At 34.2% G+C, this 27,669-nt stretch overlaps 1 protein-coding gene across 1 annotated transcript; it reads right to left on the bottom strand.

Moving 5' to 3' along the window:
• Positions 1–961: 961 nt before the first annotated feature.
• Positions 962–26,721, bottom strand: raw (NDT-like domain-containing protein raw). Its single transcript, XM_077431177.1, has 13 exons — positions 26,562–26,721; positions 23,103–23,215; positions 15,167–15,281; positions 13,776–13,879; positions 11,483–11,604; positions 10,124–10,341; positions 9,858–10,049; positions 9,481–9,776; positions 7,215–7,471; positions 5,706–5,858; positions 5,080–5,629; positions 1,476–1,636; positions 962–1,400 (listed from the first exon to the last, which is right to left on the bottom strand). The coding sequence occupies exons 1-13, from the start codon at positions 26,648–26,650 to the stop codon at positions 1,257–1,259; spliced, it is 2,514 nt and encodes an 837-aa protein (XP_077287303.1). The 5' UTR covers positions 26,651–26,721; the 3' UTR covers positions 962–1,256.
• Positions 26,722–27,669: the final 948 nt, after the last annotated feature.

The following is a 27,669-nucleotide window of genomic DNA, read 5'->3' as shown; positions in this document are numbered from 1 at the left end:
CGCTAAATATTATATGCATACTTTCGTATACGTATGTAGAATGCCGAGTAGACTTTTAATCTATAATATATATATAAATTGCTATACAACAAAAAAAATTGAAATATTGAATACAAGACACAAAATGCAACTTTTCAAGTATATAATGGAAAATAGTTCACATACAAAATGTGAATTTCTTTTTGAAAATTTTTTATACGTATAAATGAAAAATGTTATTAACGACATCAAAATATTTAAAATAATGCTTAAGTACTATGGTTTATATCGTTATTTTTAAAATGCCAAAATAGAAATTAACAATAAGTACGAGTGTTGAAAAAACACATGTAATTTTATGAATATACAATTATATATGTAAAAAAAATTTATTTGCAATTTTATGCCCAAAAATTATTACAATTTTTATTAATCGCAAAATAATCTCAATAATTATATACGTATAATATTATTATACAAAAAAAACATTCCAGAGTTAGTAAAAAAAAATCTTTTTTTTTTTAGTTTTAATATCACTACAATCTTTATAAGACTTTCTACTTAATTTTTTGTTAAAACATAATAGATGTAAGCATTATTTGAAATACTTTCTCCATACGTAAAAATTATACATATTTTAGTCTCGATACATTTTCTACTCAACGACAATTGAATAAATAACATTTAATTAGTGTATAATCTTTTATAAATTTAAACTAGCACTGAAAAGTATACTCAGATTTTTAGTAATTACAAAAATATAATAAAATTTCAATCGTAATAAAATAATAATTATTGCTTTAGACTAAAAAGTAAATATTTCAATAATGCACGTCTTGAGATTCCTCACATTTTACTACCAAGTTAATTTGCATTTTATGTTTAACAATAATAATAATAATAATTATAATTTTATTATACATACAAAATAAAGGTCAAAGAAAGCAAAATATTTAATTTGTACTAACATTTAAATTAGTTTCATCTATCTATTGGTAAGTAGAATAAATAATGATGCAATTTGAGATGCGTTCACATTTGCCGCACAAACATACATACATCAAAGTAATTGCGAGTATTACTTTTGTATTTACAAATGTTCTAATACCCAATTACTTCACAAAAGAAAGGCACATGTACCTAATACATACATTTGCATATAAAAAATCTAAACCAGATACGAGACGTATCTTACAAACATTATAGGTACGCACGAGTGACGACAATATACATGTGTGTGTGTGTGTGTGTGTGTGTATTTATGCAATTCGTTCAGTTCAATAATCTCTATTTTCCAATTTTCTGACCACGCACTGTATCGCCTCTTCCAAATTGTCGAAAACCGGCACACCCTCGCGCTTGGCCAGATCGGTGAGGTACATCCTACCCCGGTTGTAATCTTTGATGGCCTGCTCCGATAGCTGGAATGGAGGATTTCACATTGTTAAAATGGTGTTGTTACAAAGTAATGTGTTTAGAAGTTTGACAATGTTTACCCCGTCGGTTTGTTTGATGAGCTGGACGCAGAGCACGACGGACCGAGGCCTCAATCCGATGCAGTGTGATGCCAACACCATTGGTGTCAGACAGCGAGTATCGCTGGTCACGCCGAAGAAGAGCACGCGACTGCTCCATAGTTGACGCTCATCATACATGCCTGTCAATGGAAAAAATCTATTTATTTATTTATATATTAGCTAATTTAAAAATATATCTTAATTAGTTTTTTACTTAATAATTTATAATTAACTTATATTATTATTATTACTATTAATAGTTTTGGACCATTGTGGCATTACAGGAAGAACCTAATGCGCCACAATGGCCTACATTTAACAAAGATATAAATACAAGTAAAATTAGTAAAAATGTACAAAGGAGAAAGAAAAAGTAAAATAAATAAAACAAAATATGAATAAAAATAAATAAAATCACAGCGAGGCCCAAATGGAAGAGTAGATTAAGATTCCACTCATACATCACATACAAATTAAGAAAGTAATGATGAGCGCAGGTTACCAGATAAATATGTTAAAATAATATCCGATAATCTACGCTCCTCAAGGTGGAAAATATCATATTCAGGGACGGCAGCAACGATTTCATTGAGAAGTCGAATAGCTCTTGGAATAGGAGCCATTCGAAAAAGAACTGTGTGAGCAGCAGGTACAACCATCAAATGATGATGTCTATCACGCACATAATTATTAGGGACATAAATTCACAACTGTTCCAGCAACAACGGGCATGATGTATTACCACGCAATAGCTGGAGAACGAAACGAATTAACGAGAAGTTTCTACGAAGTTCAAGGGAATTATATCCAAGCATGCCCAAAAGGAAAGGAGTAGGATAGAGATATGGGTAGTACCCGTACTCTTTCTTATAAAGAAAACGAAGAAATGCTTTTTGCACTTTTTCGATAATAAGAGAGTAGTTTGCTTCATGCGGATTCCACACAATCGCATTATACTCTAGCTTACTTCTAACAAGCGAGTTGAAAAGCAAGCGAGAAGACAAGGGGTTGGAGAATAATCTAGCATATCTCAAGACGAATTCAAGTCGACGAAAGGAAACGTCAGCGACTGTCTTGATGTGGTTGTGAAAGGTGAATTGAGGATCAAAAGTGATACCCAAGTCGACCATAGATTCCACACGCTTCAACAATACGGATCCAATGGAATATCCGTGACAATAGAGCGAATTCGCACGTCCATAACTCATAATGGCACATTTAATAGTATTCAGTTCGAGCCCTAAACTGGAACGAGCTTGTCTCTCATCCTTAACAGCAAAGAATAGTTTAACGTCGTCTGCAAACAAGAGACATGAAGCATTGAGTAGTACTTTAGGGAGGTTATTAATGACTATTGTAAATAGTAAAGCGCCTAAGGTGGACCCCTGAGTTACACCAGATCGCGTAAAAAATGAAGGAGATTCATAAATACCATGTCTAACAAATTGCTTCCTATCACTAAGATAAGAAGCAAAGAGTTTAAGAATGTACTGTCCCTCACAGAGGTGTCTCTTCCCACCTCGCAAGAATGCATCCATGGTCTTAGCAGACCTGATGCACTCAAGGAGGGCATTATACCCCTGTGAAAAACACCCCCAGCTGTCTTTACAGTACTTACAACTAGTTTGTCCTTATTTCTAGTATAAAAAAGTAGTGTTTATCTCTATTCCTTATTATATAATCATCAAAGTACTTAGACAATAAATTATGATCTGTAATGTAATATACTATAATAGCAAAGGTGCTCATCTACATATTAATATTATACATATATATAAAATGTTTGGCTTTACACACTCTCACTAAATAAATAGTCAAAGTTTACACGAACCCAAAAAAATCCTCTTTCATTATTACTATATGTATGTAGATGTGAAACAAAAATCTAAATGGCGAACAATGGTAAAAATAGCAGTTTTTTCTACATGATTTGCCCGCTTTTTGTATTGTTTTGTATTTTGTACTGAGAAACGATTTTCGAATGCAAACCCATACAACAAGGGTGTGACCATGAGCAAGAAAAGTGACCGTGTTCGGTGCAATAAATTTTGTTTACGACGTACAATTCTTAGAATTAGTTTGAAGCTTAGACAATATTTGAAAGCCACTTCGATGACGTTTTGTTGGCGAAAACGAGCACTGAGCTGAGCACCCCTGCAATACAAATATAATATCAACGAAGTTTATTATTCACAAAATTTCTCTGAAAAGTATCACGATTACGACTCAAAAGCTACGAAATTTTATTACGTCAGTTCTCTTTGGTCTTTCCTCGAGAGTTGTCGAAAGGTCGTTTAAAGAATTTTATAAAATTACTAGCTGAACCCGGCATGCGTCGTAATGCCACAATAACGCATGCAATTCCCGTTCTTGTTTACGTTTTCGTTCTCATTCCCGTTCCCAATTGTCCAAAAACGCAGGCGACGAACTTAACTAGAAAAAACAATGAAAGGCAGCGAACACTTTTTCAATTATTCAATTGTTTGTTTATTTTACCCTAACAACGTAGGTTGCGAACTGACTTGAAATTATTTGCCATGCAATGCCACTCATTCCCTTTTTTGGCGGATTTTTTTTTTATAGAAACCATCGTGGACATGCACACAATAACTCTTGTAAGTTTCATCGCAACCGGTTGAATGGTATAGGAACGCATACGTGGGAGACAAACAGACAAAAATTGATTTTTAAATATATAGATACCGTGCGAAGCCGGGTAAAACCATTAGTATATAAATAAATGGGGAAATGTTCAACATAAAACGACAGCCGATATTTTAATAACAGACAAACATTGATTTTTATATATACACTAGCTGAACCCGGCATACGTTGCAATGCCACAATAAAGCATGCAATTCCCGTTCGCGACGCGAAAACTTTTGAAATTATTATTTAGTTTTATTCTAAACAGACCATTGTGGCATAACAGGAATTCCTAAAGCGCCACAATGGTCAAAATGTTGCAATATTATGTTGCAATGACAGTCATACCCATTTTTCCCGTTTCCGTTCCCGTTTTTGGGCGATTTTTTTTTCACAGTAATCTTCCCAGACATGCATACAACAAATCCTGAAAGTTCCATCGTAATCGGTTCAGTGGTTTAGGAGCCTATACGAGACACACACACAGACATTCAATTTTATATATTATATATAGATAACGGTGTTATTATAATATTAACGAATTATTATTTTTTAACATTAAAATTAACGATGTCTAAATGGAAGACTAAACGTTTATCGGGCGCACAATATAAATTAATAAAAAAAAGCTTAATTAGAAGAAAATAAAATATATTCACAAAAAATAATGAGATCGGTTCTCCATGTGATTCTATAGTATCGAGAAGTAATAATGAAGTGACTGAAAATAGTGAAAGAGTTATTGAAAATGGAGAAATAATTATTGAAAATAGTGAAAAAATATTCGAAATAGGGGGGGGGAGGCAGCAAAAATATTTTTGACACAGGTGGCCGAGCTCCTCGAGGCGAGGCTAAGTTAACATTTAATCAATACGCATGTGTGTGAGTCTTCTATGTAGTAAGAGAATACATTTGGAATAAATATTCATGAAATAACCTCGAAATGGAGCCGGCGAAGCGTTATCCGATATCTTGTAAAAGTCGGAAGCGCTCAGCCGATTACTACTGCTCGCCTGCAAGGGATATCCATTAGCAGATACATCTTTGCTGCGCAGTTCTATATCTTCGTCGTCCTGCATTTTGGTTGGAGATTCGTCCCTGGAGATCTTGGGTTTCTTTTCAGGGTGACCTCCCGTGATGGGTGATCTTTCGTGTTTGTGTAAAGCTTTCCCACTCTCCGCGTTGTCACCGCTCAGAGTGCTCCTGACTTTGCTCTCGCGGTCCGTCTTCCGATCCGAACTACTGCTTACGCTATCGTCCTCCATCACGTGCGCCAGCGAATCGCTCCTGATGATGTTCACGTTGAGCTTATGATCGCCCATTTTACTGTTGGAGAGGCCGTCGAAGGTGAACATCGTCCCGCTCGCCGGAGTGTACGGCGGTGCCGAGAACATTCTGTTGTAATCGTTCATGGACGGCTTGTAGTACGAGAGCTTGTGCTTGTCGAGTATCGGAACGATGACTTCCTCTCGCCAGTTGCTTTTCCCCTGTTTTGTACGGAATAATCTGTGTTAGATATTGGTCGAATTGATGTGTTTGAATGATTGCAATGATTATACTTACGGCTGATGATCCGCCGAGGTACACGTCGCGCATTGTACCTTCACCTCGCACCGATTCTGCTAAGCCGTCGAGTCTGCGACTGGATTGAGGAGTCAAAACTGCTGAGCCCGGGCCGTCGCCGGTTCCACTCAAACCACTGCTGTCAATTAATGGCTGAAATTCAATAAATCAGATGCATTATGCTAGAGCCAAAACTAAAAAATATTTATTAATAAATAATAAAATAAAATTATAAATTTATATTTTACTGTGATGCCATTACAGGTTTTACCCCTTAGCGACACCTAAGGTATTAAACTTGTACATACATATATAAATTTAAAGTCACATTCAAAAAGTAGGTAAAATGGTTTTGCCAATTTGGTGAGGAACCGCTTCAACAATGAAATCAGATAAATTGGCGAATTCGGATAGGAAACGATCGACTTGGAGTCACAAATATCCAAGACTAACCAGCAGCTCTTCAAATAAATTATTTTCGACACGGGGTTTAAACCCAGGAACCTCTCAGTGGTTAGAATTAACGCAACCATCGAGCTATACTGCTGACTAATTAGTTCAAATCTGCTAATTTTGAGATATAACCCTTTGAGTGCTGACGTCTTTTCTATTGAAAGCCCGTCACACTGAAAATTTCGCCAACATTTCCAACTACAATTATTTAGGAATCTAATAGAAAGCAGATATAATTACCACTTACACGAAAACCATGTGAACTGTATAAGAGGTATGTAAAAATTTAAACTAATCAAAACAAATCCTAGATAACTACCGCCTAGGACTTCGAGTTTTGTAAAAGTGTGTTTATAGACTCTCTAATATATCTTGCAACAATATAAAATAAATAAAAGAAGTCTATTAATGAATGTATTTTTCCAAAACTAGTTTCATCTTCTTCATTGTTGTTAAAATGTAATGCTCACAATCTAAATGCAAAGCCACAATCTAAAATACTCAGCAGTTAGGGATTTCTATCGGGACATTCTGCTATGGTTATAAATTCAGGAATTCCGGTGTCAGCGAGTCTTTATAAATGTTGACAAACGAATGACACGGATTACACGACCCATGTTCAATGTATTTTTTTTTCAATGCTACCTTTAAAGGCTTAGCCAGCAGTATTCTTGTTTACTTTGTACATGCAAAATTTACAACGCCTATCGGCGTTTTGCAGGCCCATGGACTTCTCAGCAAAACGCTAATCAACTAACAGCGGTTCTTAACCTTTTATGACTCGTATTTTGCCAACTTATTTCCAATAATTTGTATCTCTTAGTCCCTAAACTCTTCCCTCTCCCCTAATTATGTACACTTATGGAGCTCGTACATTTTGAAATTTTTAATATACAAGCTTAGTCGATTTTTATAAATTAGCAAAAAAAATCTTCATAGAAAGGTACCGAACTATCAGTTAGTCTAACTTTTAATCTAAAGAAATGGTTTTCACTATTATTGAATATATTTACTGAATAATATATAGGTAGATAAAGTAAAAAAAAAATATAGTACCTTAGGAATAATTACACTCAATTTTCTAGCTGCTTGTTTTCCATTAGAGTTTGAAGACGAATCCGCTTGCTTTTCGACATAAGAATTTTCGTCAGCCTCCCGATATTTAGATTTAAAATGTCCTTCTTGCTCTTTTCTTCTAGCATACGTCATAGAGCTGCCTGAGCTGCTTTTACTGAGACTATTACATCCATTCTTTGAAAACTTTTGATCTTGACTATTTGAATTTTGAGTGCCGAACCGGGTAGAATTTATTTCTAAAAAAAAATACACATTGACATAAATTTATACAACAAAAAAAAAAACAACCTTAATACATTACGAAAAAAATAAATGATTTTCACATACATACATACATATGTACATAATAAACAAATAATATTTTAAAAGCATGAAATTTAGAATCACCTGTACAGTACAGAGTTAATCAAATGATTCGATATATAATATTTACAAAAACAATGATTATATAAATACAAATATGTACATACATATTAAAAAAAAACGTTTTTATTTCGAGTACAAATAAATACGTACTAACAAATTCATACTGTCAAATGCACAAGCGATACATAAAACGAGCACAAACTAATCAGCGGAAAAGTGACTCGATATTACTGAAGCACTTTTCCACCGAACGCCTCGTACGTGAACCAAACATGATATAATAGTCAATGAATAAATATCCGTGCGCTATTAAAACATGAAGTATACGTGTTATATGTAAGAAATTATAAAAAAAAAATGCCAATCGTAAGAGCAAATAAAAATAAACTGATGTCAACATTGATTGATTAGTGGAAGTCGGTACCTATTCTCGATACGAAACTCAAGATGGCAGCTTGGACACAGTTAAACAGCTGACGCCATTTTCTGGTGCCTTCGCGCCATCCGGTCTCTTCGGAACTACACTGAGACGGAGCTGTCGCTGTAGACAGTGTCTCCTTATGTACTTGGTGTCGCTGGCACTTTGGCTCGTCTACGTCTTCCGTTCGATCTAAAGTGCCAGACTCGGTTCTTTCTAACGCTCTTATTCGCTTTTCTAAATCTGATACGTTTGAAGGTGATACCGCTGCAAATTGGAGACAGTAACGGGTGCATATTACAATCACTGACTAGACTAGCCTTTCGTACACAACTCGTTCCAGTAGCATTTTTATCATAATACATATTCAAATACACGCATTTCATAAGGTGATTTTTAACATTATAAATTGGGACTATCATAAATTTACTACTTGGTCTTAGCAAATTGTAAACATACCCAACATCAATGACAGCGAGACCTTTTTCAGTACCGCATTGACTTCATTAAAGTTATTGCTCTATTTACGAAGGCAAACCCCCCCACTTAATTGGGATTTTATCCTGATTTTTCTGTGACGTAGGGGTAGGCCATCATAAATAGAACAAGCGGCAAGTAAGCTACTTTATTTATAATAATAAAATATACTAACTATTTTATCAATAATAGTCATGGCTAAACTAACATAATATTCTTATGTTTAATATTCCAATAGTTCAATCTTACTTCTCATTATATTATACATTTGGGCAACGCCTGACATATTTGCTAAATCAATCTACAAGTATAAATATAAGTGTATTTGGTATCGTTTTCTTTTAAGAAAAATATTAAATATATATATGTATATGCAATTGATTGTTATTTACCTCAATTATTATCATAGCAAATACACAAGGCGCCCCCAAGCCAAAATATAAATACGTGATATTATTATTATTCGAATTTTAATTATTCGTATATAATATAAACATATGTAGTGCTTTTCTCTCGTGATGGCGTATTCTACGTCATGATTTACACTAATTAGAGGCATATTTTCTTCTCTCGATCCTTTATTAATGTAGCAAATACGTATAATACACAAGATTTAAAAAAAATTTAATACAATTTGTTTCCTATATGAAAAATATATAGAATATTATAAAATACGCCTCATGAGATAAAATTACTACTTATATAGGTTACGCCAGATTGTTTATATATTGTCTTACAAAATAATTTAAGTAATATTAATTAATAGTAATTTATATAAGATATTAATATTTTCTTTATTATTTAAATAATGTTCAAATTTTATGCGACATTTGGACTAAATTATTTAACAATCTAATAAATTTATTGATTGAAAATACATATTTTAGATATTGTCTTATTGTATGTAATAAATTTGATAATAATAATGAAAACATTAGTTACATGAATAAACCAAAAAATAAAATAAAAATGAAAAAAACTCACTAAAGTCATCAGAACAGCCGGAATCAGCGCTAATCTCTGCCATAAGTGTACAAAAAGTCTCATAATCCACTAAATTAGTTCTCGTTTCGTTATGATTATTAAAATGTAAGGACGAACTAGATCTACAGAGAGCACTGGCTTGGCTCTTGGTCGCATTGTGCGCGGCGATTATACCCTCTAACGTTTCTACGGTCACGCTAATTCCCGAGAAAGACTTGATAGCACTAATTGTTTCGTTTAACGTTAAGCTGCCTGCTTTCTTTCCGTCTGCTGCATCGAAAGCGTGTTTCAACTTCCTGTTCGAAAAATATAACCAAAATTAACAAAAAAAAAAACATACAAAAACCATTTTTGCAAAAAAACAAAACCCAACTAACATTATATGATTGGATATGGCCGGAGCCGGCGGCGAATTTCCGGGGAAGGATTGAGACGTGGACAGTTCCCCGCCTCGTAAAAGCAGCTGGGTACATTTCAGAGCGGCCTGCAGCTCATTGAACACGGGCAACTCTCTCCTTTCAGCTACCTCTTGGAGTATTGCTTGACCTCGAGACAAATCCAAATACTCTCTGAAAACAATACGAAAATTATCAAACATTGAATACATCCAATGTACGAAACATACTGATGATATGATACTGACTGGTCAGGAACCGATTCACCGGCGATCTGCTGTCCACGTCGGTACGGTTGAAGAACTAACACGAGGTGACGGGATTGAATGGACGCTGCCAGATGTGCCACTTCTATGGCCGCGGCTGCAGCACGAGTTTCAGCGTCCAGAACGAAGAACAGCACGCGAGCTGACTCCTTCGCTTTGTGTTCTATATCGATCAGATCTTGCGTCCAGTTTTTTACTTGCTGTAACAAATAAAATATACAATGTTAATCATCATCACTTTCTTCTCTGTTATGAGCAGTGCTTATTTCCTTTCACACTCTTGAGTCTTGAGTATCATTCTCTCATACATCTTTAATACTTCTTCAAACTAATATTGGGTCAGAGAACCAACTTTTGATTATATTCTTTAAACAATCTCAAAAGCCTATTCACTCCGTAAAGCGAATTTTTTTACAGACTTCAGCTCAACGGCCTATCTTAAAACCTTCTGGGTAACCCTGCCTGTCTTTTAACTTCCTGTATGACAAAGGAGATCTTATTTCAGCAGTATTTCTTCAGAATCGTCTTCACAAAGATCAGTGGATTAATTATTCAAGGTTAGGTAGTGTGCATTCTCATTTCCTCTATAATTAACCTAGATCTAATTATTTATTGACGTCCAAAATCAATATATCAGTTATATGCTCTGTCCATTGTTATTTCAATCTTTCCACTTTCTCCCCTATGTTAGCTACATTAGTCATACCTCATTCAATGTGTCTTCAACATACAACATACAAAATTTAAGGATTTAATGTCATTGTTTGGGAAACACTGGTTAAATATTATTAAATTTAGCTCTCTGTTAGAATTGCTCCCCCCGACGATCAAATAGGATAGATGGAGAATGTGGTATAATAACTACTGTGGACTTTCAAGGTTGATTAAATTTTCTTACAACAATCACACTGGCATTTTTGACTTAAATATAGCATTCATTCATCTCCTTAATCTTATATGTAACTTACAAACGTAGCTCTTGGATTATTTTGTTTTGTAGCAAAAGATAATAATTAAAATAAGGAAAAAAAAACAAACACACGTGAGCGTATAACTTTGAACAAGGAAATTACTTATCAATTTTAATTCTTTTCTGTACACAAGTATCAAGTAACTCAATGAAGTCATCTTGACTCAGAAATAGTAAGATGAGATTTATAAATCAACAACATATAATGTTAATCAATTGGCATGATCTCATCATGCGACCTTTCAAGTTAAGTACATAGAAATCAGAGCTCGGAACAGATCAGACAAAAATGTTCAACTGATACAATTTGCTACTTAAACTAATCAAGCTTTCCTTTTTCAATTCAGATAGATAGATAATAGTAAACTTACAGGATTATAATATGTGATTCCCATTTGGTCGAGAGTAGGTATGGCTACGTCCGATCTCCAAGTGGTCGGGTTGCAGGATCCTCCCAAGAACACTTCATAGGGTGGCGGTTCAGAACTTTTTCCTGCAGAACACAATCAATATGTACAATTAGCACGCGTTCAAATTGAAACACAAACAAAAAACAACAACAACAAACAAACACTTATTATTTAAATATATATCTCACTAATTTTAATGCAGCCCATGCTATCAGATATGCCGATAAATAACGAATTGAGTCTTCATTGAGAATCGTCGACCGGAAGAAAACAAAACAAAAAACAACAAAAAGATCGAATTGATAGGAAGGAAGGTCAGACGCGACGCGACTCGATGGTGAGCAATAACAGAGTGGGTTTCCTGGCGCGAACGTATTCGATCTTATATTCATTGGCACGAGTCAACCGGTCCTCGTCGTCAGACCTTCGACGACGACGATGATGTTCTCTCGTCATGGAAACCGGCTGACGTATGCCAACTAGAGCGCAAAAACATCTGATCAAAACAGTTAACGAGCAGGTCAGTGGTGTGAAAACGTCTCGAAACTACTATGATACTATTTTCCACTGCAATTCAATAGCTATGGCACTATGGAGATTCGTACGCTGTCGCTATTGGTGCGGCAGTTTAAATTTTCTATCTGTAATATACACAGCGTAACTTTCAAAATGTTTTCTTTCCTTGGATTGCTTACAATTTTTTTTTTTAATTAACCAATCTACCTTGTTACAAAACCGAAATAAAAAAAAATCACATTTCAAGCATGATTCAGAAGTAGCTTTGTTTATAACTATTAAATCAATTATTATTAAAGAGTACTATTTATCGGCCCGGCAAATAAAAATAATGCCCCTCTCTAAAATAGCTCGCACGATAGATTAGGTGTCCGACCGGCAAATCAAACGTCAAATGGGTTGCCAGTAACAAAAATAACATTTGACAAAAATAAATACCAACCCTAACATACTAAGCCCGCTTTAAAGGTCAAGGAATTTGACCCTTAAAGCCCTCAACATGAGGCCACCCCCCCCCCCCCCAACGAATACAGTCTAAGAGACCCTTTCGTCGGAGAACAACAACCAACCCTAACAACCTAATCTTAAATAAATAGGGCAAACCCTAACTTAACCTAACCCTTAAGTAAATAGGTATTGGCTGCTAAGATATTACGATTAGCCAGTGAAAATGTAACTGGTTATGATTTCACGTAAACGTCAATTTTTATTTTTGTTACTGGCAACCCGTTTGACGTTTGATTTGCCGGGTGAACGCCGATTCTGTAGTGCGAGCTATTTTTGAGATGTTAATTTGACATTTGTCGTGTAATTTATTTTACAGCCGTGCCAAAAATATTATCCCATTATTAGTATGGAACGTTTTTTGCTCGGCATACCGATGACAAAGGCATGGATATAGTGAAGAGATTGAAATGCTAATGGGCGAGCCACGTGGCTAGAAAAACGGACAAAAGAAGTGCTAGAATGGTACCCGAGAGAATGCAAAAGGGTAAAAGGAAGACCGCGGGGAAGATGGGTAGACGAAATTAGGAAAATATGTGGGGTGAGATGGAAGAGAGTTGCGCCAAACAGAGACGGTGGAAACGTGTTGGAGAGGCTTTCATCCAGCAGTGGATGGATAATGGCTGTAGATGATGATGAAACCAATTATTTATAATTATTTTCCCACCAAGGAATGCATGTAAGGTGTATTTTAATAACTCCAAAGAATGATCGTCAGTGAAAAATTGACCATTGAAGTTCTATAGTGCCTTCGCAATTAAATGAAAATTAATTTTAAAATTTAAAAGATGTTCCAACATTTTCAGGCGTGTAGTTTCGCATCACGTCAGGTCAGTGTGCACGCATCCTAAAATATTATTTAATTTATTTCGGAATATTTAAAGTCTCTTATCACATACATATAAACAGTTTAATCAAAGTAGTTAGCGGCTAACGTCCTTTCCGGAATCAATTTGAATTTTCCTACAAGCGCTACTATCGCGAATCACACACGCGATTCTGCGAAGCAATATCACACATGACGTTCTAAAATCGTGACGCTTCTTTCCGATCAAAAACCGACTGTAAAAAAAATATATAAATAAATTAAAAAAAACCAATCCTCAAAGCAGTATTAATTTGGCAAAGATGCCTAGAATAATCGACAACGTTCGAACAATGCAAGTTCGCTGTACACAAATCGTGACTCACGTAAATCGATTATTGATTCATCAAAATCAAAAATTTTACTGACCGTTTACAGAAGACTTGTTTGCCGTCTTGCTAGCTGTGAAATTTTGATCTGATGATTCCGAATTTGGCGAAGATGCGTTGCTCTCCTTCGACTTTGACGCTAAACTGCAACACAAATGCAAACAATTAATCGAATAATAATAACATTAATAATGAAAATAGTCCAGAAACCTTATGTTGAAAATTTGACATTTTCAGAAACTTTCGCTCATTGGCGATATGTTTTTGAATGATGGCTCTTTTTTTTTGGGTCTCAAACGGGGTTTGGATACTGAATATTCATTCAAGTTTGTTTTACATATATCATAGAATTATTAAAATAGTATTCGATGTATTTAATTTTATAAACAGTTCCTCAGATATTGGCCCATGTCTATTCATCATCATTGTGTGATTATGTTTTTTAAGTTATATTTTTATTTTTATACATATTTAATTTAATTTTTATTACAAACATATGAGTTGCGTGCCGTGAAAATTTTTCTGTTATTGTCGCACAGTCTTACTGACGTGTGCGCGAGCAGAATACAAGGGGACTCGATATGACGTCACCTAGTCCTCTTGTATCCTGCTCGCGCACACGTAAGTAAGGCTGTGCGACAAACACAGGGATATTTTCAAGGCACACCACCGAAACATACATATCTTTTTTAGAAGCTTTTTTGGATGGTTTTGAAATAAATAAAAAATTCAGATTTTTTACACCGGTTTTTTGCTTTGACACGGTTTAACAAAATTAAAAATTACACGCATGAATGTTTTAAAAAAAAATAGCGTTGCTCTGTCGGAAAAAAGGTAGTAAACGGATACGTTTATTGTCAAGTAGCAACATCGAATAAATTAATTTATGTAAAATTTGATTGAAATCGAAAACCATACACATTTGCCACTTTTTATGTATATATGTGTCTTATTGAAATATTTTTATGTACATATGTATAAATAATAAATAAATCTAATTTATTTTTCACTTCAAGAATTTCATATTTTTAGTTAATTATAAGTAATGGAACCTATCTACTATTTTTAAATGTGCACCAGTGGCGTGCGGTGAAAATCTCCCTGTTTTTGTCGCATAGCCTTACTTAAGTGCGCAAGCAGGATACAAGGACTCGGCATGACGCACCTAGTCCCCTTGTATTTGCGCACACGTATGTAAGGCTGTGTGACAAAAGCAGGGAGAATTCCACGGCAAGTCACTAATGTGCACCTTGTCTTTTTTTGCACGGTAGTCTTTGGAACGCATGCCCCGAGTAAAAAGAGAATCGGATGTCTTCATACATTAGCTGTGTAGTAAAAACATGGTTTTTATAACAATACGTATTTTTTCTTGGAAACCCGTTGTTGCGGAAATTGGATGACAGCAAGGTTAAAATAAGGGTAAAAACTCACTTTCTACACCTGGCCCTTCTCCTCAGTTCTACGGCGAAAACGCAGAACTCTCCAAAAGAAAGGGAAAATTCGCCACGACTGGCGAAACGACGAGCGCACGCCATCATCTCGAATACTGAAACAAATAGCATTGTTGTTATTTTTTTGTTATATTTATTGTTAAATGATGACAATGGCGGGAGTGGCCTAAGTCGACGCGGATGTCCGCTTTGATCAGCCGATGTGTGTATCTACCGAATTGTTGACAGTTAGCGTTAACCTTTTCGACGTTTGTTTCAATCAACCGTACGAACGATCATCTCGTCAATGGAGCAGAGTCATTGCCCTTTTCCCGCCAATAATACGCTCCTTGTAAACATACATATGTATGTAAATTTATACGTGTGCAGGGATTGATAAACTTTTTCCGCAAACGTTCAATTTTCTAACAAAAATGTTGCATCGTACATCTGTTTCGGGTAATGTAATTTAAATTCATTATTCACTAACAGATCATTAATCATTTACTCGACATTCTTTCCTCTTATAACTAGTCTTCGGCGGTGGAGCGTGCTTTTGGAACAAAAAATAGGAGTTTTGGGGCTATTTTCCAGGAAAGAGGGCTAAACTACAAAGCTAGAGAGCAAAATAAAAAGGTTCACAATAGAAATGGACAATGGGGCGCAGGGTCGTTGCCGGCTATACTTATAACCAGAGATAGGCGCGAAAATGCGCTGAAACGGAATCGTATTGTTAACCTATTTTTTTGCTCTCTAGAGAGAAAAAAAAGGTTAATATAAATTGACAAAAGAAACCCATTTATTTCGAGCTGGCGCATCCTAGAGCCGCTCACTGCTTATAACTAGAGGTAGAATAGTCACAGTGCTATCCATTGTTCGGAAAACCTTTAACAATGCATTTACAACCTTTGAACAATACACGGCCCCCTCAGGCTCCGGTGACTACTTATAACCAGAGATCGGCGCGGAAATGCGCCAGCACAGAAAAAAATGGGATCCTTTTGTCAAAATTGACAAAAGGATTCCATCTTATAAGTTATAACATTCATCTATACCTTTTAATAAACCCAAATTAACAATTACATTTTAATGACATTTGTATACGATCAAGCATACGAATAATAATATATAATACATATTACATCTTCAACAAGCCAAACCTAGGGGGCGGCAAACTAGGCATTTGCCCAGGGGCGACAGATTTGAAGGGCGGCAAAAATTGGCGTATAGAAAAATTAAAATTAATGTTAACAATTAAAAAATTATAAAACACAAACGTGTCGTGTCGGACATTTTCAACGCTCCGCAGGTACTTATTATTATTTTAAAACATAATTTTCTAATATCAAATTTTGCAGGTATTTAAAAAAAATAAAATCTTATTTAAAATATTAGCATAGGAAAAGGAGTAAGGGTAAATGAATGCGAAAGGGTAAAAGGAAGACCGCAGGGTAGATGGGTAGATGAAAGTGTGTGGCGTGAGATGGATGAGAGTTGCTCAAAACAGATACGAATGGAACCGTGTTGGAGAGGCCTTCGTCCAGCAGTGGATGGTGAATGGCTGTAGATGATTTTAAATAAGATTTTTATTTTTTAAAATACCTACATGATTTGACATTAGAAAAATTTGTTTTAAAATAATAAGGGGCGGCAAAAAAATAATTGCCCAGGGCAGCAAGAAAGCTGGATGGGGGGGGCCTGATCTTCAAAATAATCGCGAATTTTTTAAATCGACAAGGAATGGGACCTTTATAAATACGGTGTCCCGACAAAACCGCGCAGCGAAAAAATCGCACAAACCAAAATAGCGCGGCAACAAAATCCCGCAACGCATATATAAACAAATATAAGCAAGAAAACAAATACAAAAACAAGTAATATAAATATTAAAAACAGATCTAATGTTTAAGAAAAATCCAATAGAACACAGTAATGATAAAATAAGAATCGTTTATTTATCTTGAAAGTGTACTGATCCTTCGATATTATTTTAAATTTAGGACATACATATCATTAGATTTAAAATGTCTATTCTTGTTATTCAAGTTTCAATAAAGTGTGAATAAATTCAAAACTACACTTTCGAAGTTAATAAACGATTCTTATTTTATCATTCCTGTGTTTTATCGGCTTTTTTTTATACATTAGACCTGTCTTAAATATTTAAAAGATTTGTTTTCATATTTATTTTCTTGTTTATATATGCGTTGCGCGATTTTGTCGCCGCGCTATTTTAGTTTGCTTGATTTTGTTGCTGCGCGATTTCGTCCAAGCGATTTTTTCCCGCGCAGTTTTGCAGACGGCTCCCATAAATACATATGTAGAATCTCTGCATACTATTATGAAAAATGCAAATTATATTTTTATAGTATTTTCCCTATAAATAAATTTTTACATATCAGCAAACCGTATCGCGGTAAAATATTACTCATTTGCGCGGGAAAGGTAAGGATACAAATTGCACGAAATTAATCGTCATGGTCATCATCAGGCTGTAACACCATAAATGTACATATCGTAGAAACACCTGTGAAAATTCGTCAGACAACCTTCAGGACTATACATAGTGTCTTGAATGGTTAACGGTTATATATTTGTTTATATGTATGTATGTATGTATGTACATACATATTTAAAGCACTCTGTATATCACAGATGAAGGTTCTTCCACAGAGTCGACGATCTTGAGGTTAATGGTCTCCGTTCACACGACGTGTGTGAATTCGAAAAATGATGACTCGAACTCATTGATGATGCTTTGGAAACGCTTGATGGACGCAACAAATTGATCGATGGATGGCTAGTGAGTAATTAGTGCAGATTTTGGGCAAAAACAATGCGAGTTGATGGCGAGCGATGATGTCAGTGGCCGCGATGACTGCATCGCCCCTTTCAAAATTTTCAACATGGCCCACCCGGCTCGATTCTCGCCTTACAGGTGAAAAAAAAAACTACAAATCAACTCAAATAACAGAATGGTATATATGTCACGGTAAAAGTCTACAATTGTAAGAGATTTTGGTAAAAGTACAGAGAGTTTACATACATTTATTTTTAGGAATGCAAACAAATAAGCATAATGTCATAAATTCATACACATATTTTATTACAAAAAAAGACGAATTAACTGATTAATTTCTTCATGTTTCTTTTAAGGTTTGCGATAAAAGTTAGGCTAGAAAATATTTCTTTTCATAAAATTTGCCCTTCAAATTTATTTAGATTATGTATGTATGTAGTTTATTTATTTAAACGTAATGCATAATCTAAAATAACTGATTACACGTATTGAATGAGACGTAAACCAGGGTATATATGTATGTACATGTGTATATGTATGTACATACTTTTAAAAATTCAGAATATATAAATGTATGCATCTACTAGCCAAAATTGAAATTTTATTGCTTGGTAATACATTCACTTGTCAAATAAGTATATATTTTACAGTTGAAGTATATCTTCCAGTTATAATATATTTTGACTAGTTGGAATATATTCCATCTAACCTGGCACCAGCTACCGTTATGGTTGAAGTGTATTTTCAGTTGTAATATATTTTAACTAGTTGAATTATATTCCGCCTAGCCCACGTAAGTTGATTCATATTACAACTGAATTACATTTCGACTGGTCAAAATATATTACAACTGAAAATATAGTTCAACTATAATTTGGTACTAGGTTAGATGGAGGGGTTAGGTTTTTGTGAAAACGTCACTCGACTTGTAAATTTATTTATTTATTTTATTTTATTGAGTTAGAATGTCACATTTTTGTTTTAAACACATTCTTAGAGTTATCATAATACGGTACTCATTACTAGAGGTAGGATAGCCAAGGGGCCGCTCATTGTTCCATTGTTGTAAATCCTTTGTAAAAAAAGTTCGGCAAACCTTTAAAAATGCATTTACAACATTTGAACAATATGCGGCACGCTCTGGGTCCGGGCTTTACTCATTACCTTTATTCGTAATACCTAGCAAATATTAACTCATTATTGAATTCTACAGCATCCGTAAAAACATCAGAGCTGTCAAAATCAACTGTTACATTACAACTGGTGCACATTGTTGAAAGTGTATTTTCACTTGTAGAAATATAATTTACTAGTTGAATTGTATTCGAATATGAATGACCTAAAACGCCAGTCGGAAACACACTTCGACTGCAACATAAACATTGCCTAGTGAATGTATAAATTGACTATGTTTCTTACTTTACTTATTGTGACATACATCAGTGAAGCATATCAAATAAAAAAATCTATGCAGTGTTTGTCGAACGAAGAAAAGTCGGTTGGGTTACGTTCTTTGCATAGTCAATGATTTGTGATCTGATAACATTACGATAGTCGATAACTATGCGGTTTAAGTTTCACATTACATATCTACTCTACTTGAGTATTTGCATATACATCGAGTAGATCATATGATACGCTGCGCATGCCCTTGCTCAATTTTTAATTATTCAGATTCATTCTCACCAATATTATATCCATATCGTATGTACATACTTCATATTCTAACTGAATGAATTTCCGCTGGGTTTTCAAAAATAAATAGTACAAATTTAACCCGAGCAGAGCTGGTCAATTTAATATATGTAAATTTAAGTACATATAATATACACACGCGGTACGGGGATGATATACGACTGTACGGGTGTTGATATATACATATATTTGAAAATAATTAGGGGTGCTAGAGCATTGTTTTCATAAAACTATGAGTTGATCGTCAACATATGTACTTGTGGTTTATTTAGTCATCAACTAAACAACTAAAGACGTCACGCTAATATTGTTATCAACACGCAAACCGATATATAAATAATCTCAGCAATAATATTTTTTTATTATCATACAGACGCGTGTGGTATAAAATATACACACGAAAAAAATAATATTATTTATTATTAATGAAAGTACACAATTCTGTTTGGGTTAAAATTCGTACATGTGTATGATGATCCACTTTGACAGATATCCAAATAAAATTTCATTGTTTTGACATTTATTCAATATCATATACGTATCATTATAAGATGAAATTATAGACCTAAGCCTAATTTCTCATATCCAACACCCCAATCTATCGAAAAATTACAATACCAGAAGTGAATGACTGATTTTCGTGTCGAATTATTTTTCACCACACTAGTTTTCAGACACAGGTATAAAACACCCTTTCTAATGGCGCTGTAATTGAAAAATAATATTACAACGAAAAAAAAGGCGCAATACGGATCCAACTCGAGTTGACCTTTTGGCGCACATTGCACAAAAGACAACAAACAACAACACTGAAAACAAAAACAAAAATACCACGCCCCGGCTTGTCTGCATTTAACCTTTAAGCTGCCGTCTACAGATCATAGGTAAGTACGTTACTGGTTGTAAGTTGTGAACCTACGTGAACCGATATACCGGTTTTTCTTCCGCATTTCGTCGAGTTGTTTACTTTTTTTTTTGATATATTAACAAAAACCGCCCACTAGGCGACGTCATCATTTTATATTAAATCTTCTAGCGCTTATTTCTCAAAATTAGTACGTATTAGGTTGCCGGGAAAATAATTGCGGCTCATGACATTCAAATTCAAATAGATTTTTTCCGTAATCGGATAAAACCGGTCAAGAGAGAACCGAACACGAAAATTTAAGTCACGTAAGAATCGCTCAACAAAAATTGCAGACACAAGAAATTGAAATTCGGATATACAATAAACAACAGAATCTAATCACTAGCATTAACTTTGTTACTTTGTCCATTTTTTTCCACGTACTAATTTTTCGTGTGCATAATTTTAAATGTTCGCAGTTTCGTGACCGATTTAATTAATCATAGAACTCATATTTTTTATTTTGAATTAATGATAACTAACTCTTAGCTTTTACGCAAGCTCTCCAGTTGTGCTTCATTTTATTTATCTTCAAGACTCTACACAGGATTTACGAGCAGTTTTTGCTGATGTAACACCCATTTTGAACTCATACCACAAAGTTGCATTTTGATGATCTTAAAATCAAATATATAATTTCGAAAGAGACTTTGTATGAAAGTTTGTAAGTATTTTTGGTTGGGAACATCGAAAACAAGTCAAAGTTTCTATGACGACGATTCGATTGGTTGAATATTAATTCAAATAATTTTAATAAAAAAACAAATGAATATTAACAATTAGATTCGCCATGTTTACGCTGTTTATATTACAAATACTGAGCGAAGCCGGGTAAAACAACTAGTAAATAATAAAACAGAATTCAATGCTACCAAAATACATAGCGAAAAATGCACTTTAAAGTTGTCTTAATATGAACACGTTGATATGGCATTTTCATTGACAAAATTATAAATGAATATTAAAAATAAATAAATAAAATCCGTGACTAGTTTCCTAGCAACGTAATAATTTCGATATTTAGAACTGTTCAAAATGGATGCAAGGACATCCGAACGTGATTTTACAACTAAATTGGCTAAAAAAAATAAAAGAGAGAGACTCCTGAATTCCGGTTAAAGAGTCACTGGGTCACATTTTAGCACTACAATTCGAAATTCAATTAAAGTGTGAGACGTTTTGTTCTACATATCGCATTCAATTGTAAAAGGTTGACGACCTCACGGTAGAAAATTTAATCGGTATTTTCAATTTTTTACCCATTTACTGCTTGGCATTCGTGACGTGCCGTGATTTTCGGTTTTGAATTGAAAGAATTGACCTCGTTATATCGAATTCAGATCATGGCCAAAAATAAAATTTAGACCTCCCCATCGAATTTATGACGAATCCACCCTGCAAATTTCAACACAAAGCAATTCAAGGTTTACACGACAGGATCATTATACATATTTGGAAAGCGTTGTGTATAAATAAGCGGCCAGCGTTGCTCGAGCGGGTGAGCTTTATAATTAAATTGAAAAATGTTACTTTTTTCAGAAAATTAAGTATAAATTCAGAATTCGGTAGTTGCAAATTGAAAACTGTAGCGAAAATGTGCATAGCGAATTTATAAACAAATTCAAATTCAAATATGTAGGTAATCGAATAAAACCGACCGTGAAAAAACCAAATACATAAATTGTTTTCAGATAATTGCGAACATAGAAAATTACTCACACGAAAACTCCGCACATCGACACATCAAATACCAGATTTTAATGTTTAAATAAAAATACTGATACAACAACATAATGAAAATAAAATTTCTAAAAGGCATCATATTATGGTTAATAATGATATGTTTCCGTATTGTGTGGCTTGTAAATCATAAATCTAATAATGATTTCCAGAGCATTTTTTGCAATGCAACCATTTTGTACCTTAGGAAGTAGCCGAATTTTAAGGAAGATGGTTTGATATTTTCAATATATTAAAACATATATATTTCTTTTATCTTATATTAATAAACATGTGTATAAATATGTACATTATGTTAAGTTACAGCATTGATTGATTGTTTTATATGGGTCGTCCACACGCTAATTAATCTCAATGACACAAAAAGGACAACTTCCTTCAAATGTAGTTTACCATCAATCAAACGGTGACAGTTTCCTCCATAACGAACCTTAATTGATATGGGTAGAAACTTTTAGATTATCCGTATGCCAATAATTATTATTTAAACATAACTACGAACTTAAGGAATGAAGTACACAACTACTACAATGATCAAATGCCAAAATTATGCATAAATAAAAATATAAAACTTATCCTATTCACATTTTTTTGTATATAGCTTAATTGATTTGAATGAAAATAATTTTAACACAAATAATTTTACACCAACAAAGTACGTTTTACTTTAACTATGAATTTGTGTGTCAAGCAATTTGGGGTTAAGCTTCATATTCCATTCGTCTTTTCTCCAATATACTAAAGCCAAAATAAGTACACACTAATTTTGTACAAGTATAATAAAAAATAGCTCACCTAATGTTTTAGACGGATATAGATGAAGATCGTTGAATAATGGTTGCACCGTATCGGCCGTTGCACGACGACATGGAGATCCAACGCGACCACTCCATGCTGCCAAAGCCTCTCTAAAACAAAACAAAAATCATCATTAGATCTCACATCATTGAATTGTGATCCTCAGATCATTAGACATTAGAAAATAAGACCCTTAACTATCGACGCTTAGATATGTATCATAATATCATACATGTTCGTAAGGATCATTTTATTGGCTTACACTGTACCTATGTACTACATATTATTTTTTGTTTTTTATGTATATAGCTTCAGTTTAAGAATTAATCTTGTACATACATAATATGTACTGTATATGGACATCGTTGTAATGGTAAGCAAATATCCGTAAAAATTAAAAATATATAGATATTAAAAACTGCGGAATTGTCCAATACAAAAATCTTTCCATGTAAATTTATACACATTTGACCGTGTTTAATCGAAGGATATGCATATAACGGTTTAACCAGTCAAGTTGAAAGGGAAAGTTAAATTGAACAAAGCTACACAATAAATCACTCTGGTTTGACGTCACTTCATTGGCAGAAGATTGCGCCAAGTAGACCTCGCGCGGACTCTTCAGCTATATTATAATTCAAAAAAATTCGTATGAATATGAATTAAAAAAAAAAATGAGACACAAACAGAACAAACATGATAAAAAAATTAATAAATTCAAAGCATGCCAATATTAATAGTATTTTAACGTGGGAATATGAGAGAGAGTACACTATCTAAGTGCATTCAGAGGTGCACAATATACACCGGATTAGGCTAACGGGACTCAGTAAGTGCCCGAACAAAGGATATCCTGGAGTTCTCACATACCTGGGCGAATGCGTGCGTAAACAATAGACTTTACGAGCCTATAAAATAGACACATTAATGGATCGGGGAAACTGTGATGTGCAACTTATCCTTTATAAGGAGGTATACACGGTAGATCAGATTATTTTGAAGTGAGCTGTGGTTCCGTGCTGACCTCTGGAATCATTGAATATATGCTGTGAAGCGACTTTGGGCTTTCATTTGGATCCTGAACCCACCCCTACGAAACAGTATGTACTACATCTTCAAATACACACACGTAGTACACAAAAAAACAACAACAACATCAAAAGTAAAAAAAGGAAATCAGAAATAAAAATGTTCTGGAACTGTAAATTATGAAAAAAAACCATGTATCTTCAATTTAGCTCTGATAGTACTGTTAGAAAAAGCATTGGGGCAATTGTATTTTTATATGATAAATTGTTGCTATAAACTGGTAAATAAAATAAATGAATAAATCTAATATTTGTGATCTTGAAATTGAAGCTTATCTATTCTAGAACAGATATGTCAATGTGGGAGTTCAAAACTCTATACAACACTGTAAGATCAGAAATTATTCTTCGATTGGACCAACAAACCACTCTGAATGCATGATTCTGTCATCATACAATGCATGTATGTAATATTGTTCTTTGCCATGGTAAAAAAAAATGTAGAAACCGCTTTTGAAAATGTTCTATGAAATCAATCAGAACTTTATGAAAAAAGTGTCCATATAACAAGGCATATTTCAGTCTGCTACGAATAAGGCTATTATAATAAAGAGCAATCAGTGCATGCAAACTCCTGAAAGGCCTCGTAATACAACAAATGAAACCATGGAATTGGTGTGACTTACTAACAATACAATTGCAATGGCTTTTAAAAGGCAATTTACCATCAATTAGAACAGTAAAATATAGTGTACTACAGTTGGGGTTTGAACATTGAAAAGTGTATATTTGTTAACCCTTTGATTTCCATCGAGAAATTCGGCTCCGGTTATAAATTCAGAAATTCCGGTGTAAATCAGTCTTTATAAACGTTGACAAATGAATGACACGGATTACACGACCCATGTTCAATGCATTGTTTTTCAATGCTATCTGGAAAGGCTTAGCGGGTAGTATTATTGTTTACTTTGTACATGCTCAAAATACAACGCCAATCGGCGTTTTTCAGGACCATCGACCTGTTGGCAAAAATGCCGATCGGCATTGGCTAGCATTCAAAGGGTTAAACTGTGACAGAAAACATTCTGAAAGTTATATTTTTAAAGTAAAGCAGTCTTTATAAACATTAACACGGATTACACGACCCATGTTCAATGCATTTTTTCACATGCTGCCTAGAAAGGCTTAGTGGATATTCTTGTTTATTATTTACATACTCAAAAACAACGCCTATCGGCGTATTTGAGGCTCATGGACTTGTTGGCAAAACGCCGATCGGCGTTGTCAGCACTAGGGATCCCAATCGAATATTCAACTATTCGAATTATTCGTTTGATTTTTTAGCCATTCGTTATTCGAATATTTCATCAACTATTCAAATATCATTCGTGTATATATTTTTTTATAAAATAAATACACAAAATCAATATGAAAAGAGTGATGACGAAGAAGCCGACGATTATAAATAAAATTAAATATCTAATGGGGATAATTGTAATGAAAGTAAAGATGAAATATCTACATGTGAAGAAATAGATTTTTATTCATTAAATACAGAAATATCGAAAATCACTTATCGATCGATAATAATCTCGAAAAAAAAAACAGAAAAATAATACGAATATTTAAGAAGTCACCGGCGAAATATACATTTTTAGAAGAAATCATAATGAAAAAAGAAAATAAAAAATTGAAATTAACATTGGATGTAAAAACAAGGTGAAATTCAATGGCAACTATGATAAGACGATTTATTTAAGTGTACGAAAGTGTAAACATAGCACTAAAAGAATATAATTTCAATACTGTTTCTAAGAATGAAACTGATATTTTGAAAATTTGAATTGATGATCTTACTCCCGTTGAAACCGCAATCAAAGAATTAAGCACAAATAGTGCATCTTTAATAACAGCAGAAGGAGTTTATAAATTTTTATCTTTATAAACTCCTTCTTTTACAAAATACATTTTATGCGTATATTTAGGTTTTATGTTTTTTTAATTTTCTTAATTGTAATATATTGCATATATAAACATAATGTAATTTATGCTTAGTACATATGTAATTACTTTTTTTTAATTTTCGAATATTTGAATAGCTCTTGATTTATTATTCGGTATTCGAATAGTTGAAGTCGACGAATATTTGGGATCCCTAGTCAGCGTTCAAGAGGGTTAATTGGACAAACAAACGATCGTCTTTACATAGTAGAAGATATTCGATTGATGATTCAATTTAAATAATGATTATTTGCTCAATATAATAGTGCGAGCACCATATTTGGCTACAATAAAATAACAGTGTAACGAGACGATCGACCGTGACATTATGACCAGCGTTGACTCGGTGTGTAATTGTAGGCCCACACCAACAGTTTGCGAGGTACGTAACTGTTGTAAACAACGTAAATAGCGCAAAAGTACTTACGTTCGCACGAATGAGCGAGACGAGTTCGTCACAGCAATTACAGTAGCGAATAGCGCGAGCAAGTCAAAAGTAAAGCAGACGAATCTCATCTTGCACTACAATGGATAAACATATCGTAATAAAAACGTGTGCAATTGGCGACAATTGGCCGCAGCGAAGTGACTGGGCTGTGGCAATTCGCTTTATTGCCTCATAAAATGGCGATAAACAAAGTGGCGCTTTTGAACCGAGACATTGATAAGGGGGACGCGGGTCAACGGTGCACGACCGTTGATTTGACACATCTCGGCGATTCAATCATCTTGACAATTTTATTGCGTCCATTGCATATACCATATGGTATACCTTTGCTGCTTGCTGATGGTATCCGGTGATTTGCTCGAATTCAATTGCTTTAATGTCACGTTGCTCGAACAAAATACATAGTCCCACGACAGGAAAATAGAGCCACCCGATTGAACAGCGTGTACGTCCATTTGTGACGGTCATAATTAACTCACTATGGGACCTTTTGGGATCATTTTTTTTGTAAGCTAATCCTCAAAGGCAACTCTATTCAATGTTGCCAGTATTTTTATACGAGTAGGATATGAGGGGACTAGGTGACGTCATACCGAGTCCCCTTGTATCCTGCTAGCGCACAAGCAAGGCTGTGTGATAAGTAGTCACCGGACCCAGAAGGTGCCGCGTATTGTTCAAAGGTTGTAAATGCATTGTTAAAGGTTTGCCGAACCTTTTTTACAAAGGATTTACAACAATGGAACAATGGATAGAACTGTGACTATCTGTGAATGTCTAGTGATAAGATTTCCACAGCAACAATGTACAAGTTTGGCCATAAGTATCGATTTGGGGTAGCCTTTTATAGCACTATGGCAAACATGAATAAAATAAAATACGATATTGACTTGTATAACATGAATTATAATGAAATAAATATTTTTACATTACAAAAATAGTCCATTTCATTTTTTTATTTTTCGATCAAATTGACATTAGAGGAATTCATATTTTGAGAAATAGATTTTGAGCAATTTGTTTTCGGGTAATTTGGCTAGAACCGTCACACAATTTGACAATTAAACATGAACGAATTACGATTGCGTTT

Source organism: Arctopsyche grandis, chromosome 5 (assembly GCF_051622035.1).
Source record: "Arctopsyche grandis isolate Sample6627 chromosome 5, ASM5162203v2, whole genome shotgun sequence".
In the NCBI taxonomy this organism is placed as follows: domain Eukaryota; kingdom Metazoa; phylum Arthropoda; class Insecta; order Trichoptera; family Hydropsychidae; genus Arctopsyche; species Arctopsyche grandis.
Note: the sequence above shows the minus strand (reverse complement) of the source record. Positions and strands in the feature narration are given on the sequence as shown.